We start from the raw sequence: 11,557 nt of genomic DNA on the forward strand, positions 1-11,557 counted from the left end.
CGCTAATTCCTACTACACCTCCATTTCCCTCTTTAAATTTTCTAACCTACCAACCTTTTTTTAGACTTCTATATAAATAGTCCATCTGATATAAATACAATTGATAAAACTAATAAGTGAAATGTCCATCATAAAGTCTTTCTTTGGATATTGAAAATTGAAATATTCTAATAAAAATAAATATTTTTTACTATAATATATCAGTTGTTATATGTCAATTCATTTCTAGCATTACTGATTGTGATGATTTCCCACTTGTAAAATCTGTTGTCTTTGCTGTTAAATCCACAAAAAAAAATGTTTTAATCTAATTCAGATTGTGGTAGCATATTTCTTGTATATAATGTAATTTTTATTTCAGTGGCAAAAAGCCTTAACAACTATTTTTCAAAATATTGATCATGTTGACGTTTTCATTTCAAGGAATGAAAAATGAATGGTAGGGTAACAAAGTGGATACAAATCATTTAACAATTAGCAGTTAAAAGCAGCAGTAGTGCTTTTGGTGTACACATGTGGCTTGACAAATGTGTATATTGTACTTGTAGTGATACAATGATTTTGTTGTTCGTGTTTCATTTTTACTATATTTTTGCTAATTAGTCAGTTAGTTGATCAATTCTTGGTAATCATCATCAACAAGGGTGCATAATATTTGGTATAATGCTTACTGTAGTTTAGGTGTATATGTATCTGTAATGCTGGACATTCTTTTTTGTGGTTTGAAAATTGTAACAAAAGTATTTTTATTACAATCCTATTATATCATTTCTAAACTTTTAGGCTACAGTTTTGATTATATTTAGTACAGTTACTTAAAAATCAAAAAAATTGTTGAATTTATTTAGTGTTAAATGATCACCTATGATTGAGTCTTCATAAACTTAATTTATTGATCTTTATTCATAAGGTACCTGTGTTCTGCTGATGAATTTAAATGCGTTCTACGTATGAATTAATTTAATCTAAGGTAGAGGTAAATCTAAGGTAAAGTATTCTCCTGCGTATTCCTAACTTAATCCACCGGGTTGGTCTAGTGGTGAAATCATCATCACAAATCAGCTGATTTCGAAGTCGAGAGTTCTAAGGTTCAAATCCTAGTAAAGGCACAAATCGTGATAAAGACTTTTACATGGATTTGAATATTAGATCATGGATACCAGCGTTCTTTGATGGTTTTTTCTTTCATATTCTTTGGTGGTTGGGTTCCAATTAACTACACATCTCAGGAATGGTCAACCTGAGACTGTACAAGACTATACACTTCATTTACATTCATACATACCATCCTCTGAAGTAATACCATACGGTGGTTCCAGAGGCTGAAAAGAAAAAAAAGAGTATTCCTGATTAGACTTGCAAATATAATAACCCAACTTCACTCTTGAATAAAAATAATCTGATATAAAACTAATTTATTAATCCATGGTCTACTCAAAATTATGTAGCAGGATTAAGATATTTACATTTGAAAATAAAACTGTGTAAATATTAAAATTACTCACAGTCAGCTAATTAACACTATTTGGGAACTTATGAGTAATTAAAAAATAAGTAATATAAACCATTTTATTTTTATATTCTGTATTCCTTTTATAATTTCTTGATAAATTTATTTATTACCTGCTTTTAGAAACAAAATTAGCTTAATCAATAATTAGAGTAGAAGCTTGCTTGTGTCCTAAAATCTCATGGCAACTGATGAAGATACAGTTTTCAAAGAAGAGAAAAAGTAATAACTGAGGAAAATGCCAAAATTTCTTTTTCAACTTTTTTCTTTACTCGGGTAAAAGTTGTTTCACAAAATGAAATTTCAGAAATTAATAGATGGTGAATTTAAAATTTTGTCGTTTGGCTTAGTGTTTATAAAAACAATAATATAAAAAGAAAATTAAACAAAAAATTATGAATGAAAGTTTCATATACAGTTTCAAGGAAGTATTAAAATTAGATTATACTTGTATTAAACAAAAGCTATTCTTGAACAAAAATATACATAAGCTATTATTCAACAAAATTTATACTTATAAATTTTATGAATTGATATTGTCAGGTTGAACTCTCTCTCTCTCTCTCTCTCTCTATATATATATATATATATATATATATATATATATATATATATACACACAATGATTTTTCTAAAGTCAATACTACTTATAAGACCCATATTCCTCTGTACCAACATATTTTTTATAATCAAAAACCAACTTGAACAACCAAAGTACAAAATTATGAAGTAAATGAAATGACTGACACTTACTTTATTTTTTCTTTTCTTTGTTACAAAAGCACTTTTGCAGGATCCTGCATCATAAGTTTATATAAATTATATAAAATTACATATCAAACACAACAATTTCTTTTTTTTAGAATAAAAATAAAATTAAGTACAAATGAATTTCCATCTTGATCAACTTTTAGACAGAATATGAAGATGACATTCTTTTAAAAGCAGCAACAGATGGCAGCACATTTTTAGATAAAAATAGATATAATCAGAATGTATATAAATAATTTCAGATCCACTAAGTAATGTAATATTGGCTGGCCAGGTAACATGGTATACATTTTCTAATTATTTTATATTTAATTTTAATTCTTAATTGACGTCATATTTAAATATATGTAGTTATTTTATTTAATTGTCTTCATGTTTTGTATATGTAATTTTTATTTTTATTTTTATTCCAAAAAAAAAATTGTGATTTTTTTTATATGTAATTTTATATACAACTGATGATGCAGGATCCCGCAAAAGTGCTATTGGAATAAAGAAAAGAAAAAATAAGGTGTCATTTTATTTACTTTGGTTGTTCAAGCTGGTTTTTGATTATAAAAAATACTATTTATATATATATATATATATATATATATATATATATAATAGTTCAACTCAATAGTGAATTTGTTTAAATTTCCTTAGTTTTGTGTAAGATAATATTTTAAATAATTACTTTTTTGTTTAATTTGATTAAAATGAAGTAAATAATTTTAATTTATGTAAAATCTAACTTAATAATTTCTGTAATTAAATATATTAAAGATCATTATAAATAATTGATAGGAAAAATATAAATTGTACTGAGTAATCAATAGTTGTATTAGTACTTATAGTTATGTAGTCAGTAAAATCATATAACGTGAAACTGTTGTTATATGTATATGTGATAACTTGTATCATATGGCCTTGTGATGATAATAGAACTCACATAGTAATACTATCAGCAAAACATGATGTGTTACCTTATCCATATAGCCACTGATACCAATCCTGGTCAGTCTTCTCTGAAGTATATTTTCCTTCAGATGTTTCAGGAACTACAAACTTAATTCACAGACACCAGTACTTGTTGTATAATGCTGGTCATTATGACAGATTGGTGAGTGGAATAGAATTAAAGGAAATACTACAAGATTAGATATCATGACCTAAGTTACAGAAAAATCTAAATTAGTCTTCATACATTTCATTGAAAAGATCTTTATTTAATTACTGATTTCAATGAAGTGCATAATAATTTTAGAGTGCTTAACTGAGCCAGATTTTAGGGGGCTGAAGATTAACTAAACACTTTTCTCTCTGTAACATTTATATATATCATAAACTCACTGACTGATGTGTAGCGATTTTAAGTTTACTGAAATCATAAATCCAATGCCATTTGTAATACAAAACTATATGTTATCTTTGAAATCAGTTAATTAATCTTGTAAACATATTCATGTCATCCTACATGATGATTTTTGAGTGGTGTATATATATATATATATTTTTTTTTTTTTACAGAAAAGTAAACTTATTTAAATTAGTGTTTGTTGTATGCATATTTTGTTAATCTCTGAAATTTACTTCTTGGAATGTGTTTGTTTAATTACAATTTTATATTTTTTGCAGTATTAAAAATGTTTTTCAATGCAGAACATGGAATGAGTGAAGACGTAATTTTACCGATCTTGTTTCAGTTAAAAAAAATATTGAAATGGTGGAAAAAACAAAATGTATATCATATTTATTCTAGTTCAATTCTTTTGGCCTATGATGCATCTATTCTTAGGAAGAAAATTTGTAACAAAAAAAATAGTGAAACAAATTACTCATTTCAAAACCGTACTAATTTGTGTACTTCAGACTGTGAGATCAATTTACTAGACTTTAAATCTGAGTTAGAATCATGGTTATGTGTGTATTTAATTGATTTTGCTCATGTTGTTCATGCTAAAGATAATACGCCAGATTTAAATTACATAAGTGGACTTACAAGTATTATAAAAGTTTTTGAGAATTTACTTTCTGTACTGAGACTGAAAAAATGTTCTCATGAGAATAAGTTACAAGAGAGTTAATACTGTTTTGTTTATTGTGATCTGAAATTCTTGCCTAAATTGATGTTTACATTCATCACTACTAATTAACAGGGAAATGAAAGAATCTTATTATATTTATACTCTTATAAAGATTATATTTTTATAGATTGTTATTAAAATTATTTATTACTGCTGCCTTAAAACATGTTTGCACCAATTTGTATACTATTTGAAAATGATGTGATATTAATTTTATACATATTGTGTAGCAATAAACTTAACTCATTTATAGAAATGACTTGTAATTATTGTGTTTTAACATTATTTTCATTAATGGATTTTTTTCCATTTTTTAATCCCTTACTCTTCATAGATGTATCAGGCAGCAAGGAAATGCACAAAAAGCTAATGGCAGATGTATCTTTCATGATATTTTATCTTAAATGAGTTTGTATTATAATATATGTCACTAGCCACTATATTTTATTTCATATTATGAGTAGATATTTTATTTAATTTTGTGAAACCAAAAAAATATTTAATTTTTGAAATATTTTGAAAAAAAAATTTACTGTGTATGTAAAATTATGTTTATTGAAGGGTTATTCCTAGTTCAATACCTGACAGCATCTGAAAATTCTGAAGTCAATATGGCTTCTGAAGTTACATGACCATGTGGTCAATTAAAAAAAAAATAGTTATGGCCCTGTTTAAAACATTACTTCACTATCATAAATTATCTTAATTTCACCAAGAGTGATTATTTAATTCATAATATAAAATTAAAATCATATAATGATAATAGATGTTGCTGGTATTATTATATGACAGCCTGAGCTCAATGATTTTAAAAAGATGTACATCCTGCACTAACTTTTTAAAAACAACCTCGTTAGAATAAAGTTATGTTAATTTTTTGTTTGTAAATGACCTTAATGATTCTCACTTGTAAAGTAAATGTATACTTTTATTTAATTTACGCATTTCTTTTATGGTTTTTTTTTTAATTTTAGTTTAATATTGTTTATCGTTGTTTAAAATAATCTTTCTATACTAGTTTTAGCGGTAGTTTTGTATTTATTCTTGTTACTTTATTTAGTTACAGTATAAATTTCAAAATAAGTAATGGGCAGGCAATTTTTTAAAAATAATTTTTAGTTAATAGTTCTGAATTCAAAGATTTTTAGAATTCTACACCAGGTGATCATTTGAAAAATTACCACATTTATTATTCAACAGCTGTCAGTGCCATCGTATTTCTGTTTGCAGGCATGTATAGCATTCTCGGGGAAATCTTATTAAAACTATTTTCAAAAGAGTGGAACCCACCTTCTCTGCTACACTACTCCCACTCAAAAATCTCAATTGGCAATGGTAGCATTTAATTACATTAATTGATAACCAAAAAAAAATAATGAATTTTGGTGAAAAGAAGATTAAAATCCGTCCACCCCTTTGCTCAGTAGGTACAAAAAACTGTTATGGGTTGGACGGATTTAAATTTTCTTTTGACCAATATTCATTTTTTTTTTCAGGTTGTCAATTAATGTAATTAAATGTTAGCATTGCCACTTAAGAGTTTTGAGTTGTGTTAAGTGTAGAAGATTCCACACCTTGAAAATAGTTTTAAAAAGATTCCCCTGGGTATATATGCTTGCAAACAGAAATACGATGAGACTGACAGCTGTTGAATAATGAAAGTGGTAACTTTTCAAATGAACACCTGGTATATTCCTTATACTTGAAATTTTGTGGCAAATTTGAATATTTTTGAAGTCAGATTCTTTGTATTGTAGCAATATCTACTATATTCATGTCATTATCTGCAATTATGAATACAGTACTTAGTTATTTGACACAGGTTTATAAACTGATGTTTTTAATCACAGTGCTTTCTTTTATTAAATGAATGTTAATTAATCATAGGATGGTTTTCATTTTAGTATTCTGGGGGGGGTGAACTTAATTGCCTGCTCGTGGTGCCCCCCCCCCTGCATAATCTAAATGATCATCACAAAATTCGCCTTTTAACATGCTGATTACATCAAGATGGCTTCAAAGAACCTTCCACAAACCAGCTCTTTTAAGAGCTCTGACACTGGCCTTCATGTCCTTTATTGGAATGCAGGAAGCCTTAACAAAACAAAATTTTTAGAATTCAAACAAAATATCTACCAATTAGACGTGGATTTATTATTAATCATCGAAGCAGGAGCAGCCACAGAAACTGCTGAGTTTTATCAGACAAACAGTTACACCATCACAATTATGAAAAGATCCTGACAAATCACCTCTGGTTTATTCATTGGAGTTAAGAAAAATCTAACAAGGAAGCAACGAGTGTTACATGAAATGGAAGATGATGACAGGCTTGAAGCCGTTATGGTCGTGGTGTGGAAAAATGGACAACACTTTAGTGTGATTGGCCTGTACAACCCTCTTGGTAACGTTCCCTCTTTTGAAGCGGTTGAAGCATCAATCCAGCCGAACAGCATTCTCGCCAGAGATTTCAACAGTCCTTCACCAAGATGGAGCTATCCAAGACTCACCATGCCTGGGAGGGCTCTAGTGGAAATGATTGATATTAACCAATTAATGGTTTTGGAAATGCCCCCAACTTTTGGGTCAAACATCAAGGCCAGATCTGATTGCCACCCACCCTCATATTTCTAGTAAAACAAAAGTTAAACTTCTCAATGATGCTGGCATAGAGCCATTCTCGTCACCTCACTTACAGACAAGTCACCTTACAATAACTGTCCAGCTCCGCGCTGGGATTTCAATGTTGATTGGGATAAATTCTGAATGTGACAGCTGAAAGAACCCGAGGACCTCAGGTTACTTAGGAAACACCAAGCTGATCTTCATGCTGAAATCAAAAAACCCAAGCGCTCTGCTTTCAGGGTTTATATTGCTACATTGGATTTCAGGAAGAGTGATACCGAAGCTCACAAATATATCTTCTGGCTTAACAACTATAACTCTCCAATACTGCAGCAACCCTTGCAGTGTGCCAATCAATTTTTTGCCGACCCAACAGATACAGCCTGTACCTTATGCAAACTCCTGAAAGTGAGTGAATCAAAAACAAGCAGAACAGGCACTGACATCTATGTACCGAAACTACCATGGTTTACTGCAACCAACAGTTTCTTGATAGATGTAGTCATCATGAGCAAGTCAACATCGAATTTGGTAAGTTTGGTTTTCAATCCTTCAGTATGTTAGGTCAAAACTATGTGCCAAGGTAAATAGATATTCAGTTACCTGTCTAGAGGTAAGGTCGTATAATTTCTTTTAGTTGCCAAAATATAAAAAAAATCAACAAATATATTTGTAAACATAAGGAGATAAAGGATAATAACAACTGTTTCAAAAGAAAACACTCACCTGAATATCTGATTTAATATCAGTTTTTGACTATGTCAAAAACTACAAACCCATTGTGTTTTAAAGCATTTTCCAATCTTGTTAGTGTTATCAACTATTAATATTTAAAAATAATTTCATGATTCACGGACAGTGACACTAGTAAGATCTTAAGAACTTTTTAATTTTACAAAGTTTGTCAATAACGAAGTCGTGCCTAAGTACTTTTGCTGTATATGCCTGTAGCCTTCATCTGCCAAGACACTCATCCTTCTCTGATAAGTACTCAGCCAGTTTCTCACTTGTTTCCGAAACTCTTTTCGAATATGTGTTTGTTGAGCAAGCCCCTCTCAATGACGGTAGTTCTGTCCCAGTGGAATGCCACTGGCCGGGGTGAAAAATTGCTGTGTTAGTGTCTTCATGGTCAACCTGTCCTCTTTCAAAGTACATTGCTGGTGAGGTTGTTCACAACCAATTGTGGAGAGTACATGTATATTGTACTATCAGATTTACAGTTTCTAAATCAATTTCGACTTCTTTTTCAAAGATTCTAAATCTTGCTGCTATTACACCAAACGCGTTTTCCACCACTCTGCATGCACGCAATAAACGATAGTTGAATATACGTTCCAACAACGTCAAATTTCTTTTTGAAAAGGGCTTCATTAAGTTTGGTGAGAAAGGGGATGCGTCATCACCCAAAATAAAGCAGTCATTAGGAAAATTTAGCTTACTATTATGTAAAGCTGATTTAAGCGAGGACAATCGGAATACACTTGCATCATTGGCTCTTCCATTGGTTCTCACATCTATGTATAGAAATTTATGATCCGCATCTATCATTGCCAAAAGTACAATGACCTCCTTTATAGTTGTAAAACTCAGAAAAACTCCCAGGCAGATGTTTTATAGCCACATGCGTTTCTGTCAGTAGCACCACAGTATAAAAGAAAATACCATTTTGTTTCAAAATTTGTTGTATTTCCACCCATTCCTCCTATGTTTACAAAACCTAAAAAAGAAATATTAGTTACAAACTAAAATTTGCAGGTGTGTACAAACTCATTTACACAAACAAAGAGAGTTGTGTGTTCGGTAAATTATTGGTTGTCTTAATTTCAGGTTATACCAGCTACCAGTGCTAAATATGATGGGATGGATGAAGAAACTGGTGAATCTGAAAATCAAACTGTTGAAAGTTAACAGAATGTCGACAAATGGATTGAAGAGCACAAATTAGAATCCCCAGTTGTGCCTACTTTTCAAACACCTAATTAAAAAAAAAAAAAACTGTGTGTAGGCTAGTGATCTATTGTTGAGGGTGCTATTGAAAAATTACAAAAAATAACCGAGAGCATCCATCAACTTCAAACAATGTCCAACTTGATGAGGTTGACATATTTGGAAAATATGTTGCAGCTCAGTTGAGGGACCTTCCGACGAGGATCCAACTTACTTACCAGAACAAAATTAAATCTATGTTAACAAAAGAGAGATTGAAGTTGTTGGAATCCCCACAACCTTCACTTTCTCTGATATTATCTGGAACCTCATCCTATGCCAGTGATTCTGATGACGACACTAGTATTCAAAACGAATTTGCAGCTGAAGATTTTTTTACAAAAATTTACATTGAAATTACCTGATGAATAAATTTCATTTTGTGTACTATACAAATCATTGTAATTAATATTAATTTAATAATAAATTTACTAAAGAAAATTTATATATTTTTTTAATCCCCTCTTCAATTGATTGGGATAAATTCACAGATGCGCACCTGATTATGGTTACTTGGTTTTGTTATGGTTACTCAGCCCAGCTTAAAGGACAACTGAATCACCAGGTTTTTAATACAGTTCTTGCAAACCCTCATTTACAGTGGTATGAGGACCACCCTTGTTATACAGCACCAATGGGTGTTCGTACCTGGTGTTTACCACACCTTTAAAATATTGACCCCTATCCAATTTAAATTTTTCCAACCGATACCTGTTCATATCCTCCATGGAGACTCAACCCCATAAATTTTAATATTTACCTTACCGTAAACAATAAATAATTCCTATTACCTTTAAGCAAATATTTCACTATTTTCTATTTAAGACAAACCCAGGCACAGTAGTACACACAAAGGAGTCAAAACAGAATGATACTATGGGATGTGCATTTTTTTTAATGATAAAACTTTGTTTGGTCTACCTAGTTATTACAAATATCTTCACTGCTGAACTGTACACCATTAATAAGGCTCTGAGTATCATTAACCCAAACTATCATCATATTCTTATTTGTAGTGCACTTCAAGCTTTAGAAGATTTGTATTTTAGACAGCCTATTGTCATCGAAATTTATAATACAATTGCCGAGTTGAGCCATTGCAACACAGATGAGCTTCTGCTGGATTCCTAGCCACATGAGAATTCCAGATAATGAACATGCAGATTCTGCTGCTAAAACACATGTAGTAAACCACCACTCATATTACCAGTGCTGATTTCATTAATACTATAAAACACATTCTTCGAGAAAAGTGTTAATATAATTTGATTACTACATTAGTTAATAAACTCTGACACATCAAAGATACTGTGCTACCACGGGATTCTTCAAGTAGAAATATTCACTGAGAGGAAGTGGTCCTATGCTGATAGGGCATACAAGAACTACCCATAGGTATCTGATGTCATCAGAAAACACACCCCTACTATATGATGTTAACTGTTGCTTGACTGTGTGCCATATCCTTGTGGATGCAGCCTTACATTGTAAATTTAAATTGCCAAGGAACATTTGCTGAATCTTGGGCAACGATATGGAGGTTTTAGACCAGGTGTTGTTATTTCAATGTAGTAAAAGTATTATTTTAAAATCTGATACTGTTTTGCCACGTAAAACCAAGTCATTTTTTGATTTTATTTATTTGTTTATCCATGTTGTATATTCTATTCTTGTGATTATGTTTTTTTTAATATTTTGAGTGTTAACCTTAGCTCCTTAATCATATTTATCCAAGAAGGGGCCCTTTACACTCCTTTTGAACTTCGTTAAATTTTATTTATGTCTATTTAAATTTTACATTTTTTATGTTTGCAAACTGTGATACTAGTTTTAAGTGATATTTTAGGTGTGATATTAGTTGCAAGTTTTTGTTTTATTTTAATATTTTTGTTTTTATTCTAGTTATAGTTTTTTTTTTTTTTTTTTTTTTTTTGTTATAATATGTTTGTTGGCAATGAAAATGCAAAAGAGTTTATCACCCTCTAAAAAGAAAAAAATAGTACTAATATGCAGTTTTAGGTGTGTTGTAACATCACCTAATAACTGTCAGCCTATAATTATACTGAGGAAATCAATATAAAACATAGCAGAGGTTATGGCTACTTACCCTCTGTAATAGCAATATTGACATATTTTACAGAACAACTGAAAAAAATACCTGATGACAGAAAGTATAAAATATAACAATTAAAAGTAACAAAATTGGCTACATTTTTAGGATAGGAATTACTTTTAAAACAATAAACAAAATGTATTTAAACCGACAATCTGTACATCAATAAGTACAACAGTCTCAGAGCATACAAATTAACTATAGCAATAATACTTAATATAATATCTAACAAGCTGAATACACATTTACCAATATATACAAGAACACATACATAGAATTCAAAATACCTGATAGAAACAGGACCTACACAGATCACAAGATGCACATAAAAACCAATTTCATAACATACTTGAACAGTACAAAATTTACACCCAAAATTTAACTGAAGTAAAATTTAAACAAACTTATAATATGGATCAAACATTTTTTTTTATACATATTATTATTTTCAATTTTAAGGAATCAATTAACCTTTCCAAGTGCAAT

General features: G+C 30.0%; 1 protein-coding gene across 5 annotated transcripts in view; it reads left to right on the forward strand.

Annotated features, from left to right (window-relative positions):
• The window catches only part of Ipk2 (Inositol phosphate kinase 2), an 81,845-nt gene extending 73,008 nt beyond the window's left edge, over positions 1–8,837 (forward strand). The window contains exon 7 of one of the 5 annotated variants that reach the window (XM_075376897.1): positions 3,899–4,033. In XM_075376897.1, the coding sequence (XP_075233012.1) occupies positions 3,899–3,904 (6 nt within the window). In that variant the 3' untranslated portion in view covers positions 3,905–4,033. Of the gene's footprint in view, positions 1–3,898; positions 4,598–8,799 lie in introns of those variants that run through there. The other 4 variants (XM_075376914.1, XM_075376880.1, XM_075376906.1 and 1 more) reach the window with 4 other exon arrangements.
• Positions 8,838–11,557: the final 2,720 nt, after the last annotated feature.

The sequence above is a fragment of the Lycorma delicatula genome, chromosome 1 (assembly GCF_047948215.1).
Source record: "Lycorma delicatula isolate Av1 chromosome 1, ASM4794821v1, whole genome shotgun sequence".
In the NCBI taxonomy this organism is placed as follows: Eukaryota; Metazoa; Arthropoda; class Insecta; order Hemiptera; family Fulgoridae; genus Lycorma; species Lycorma delicatula.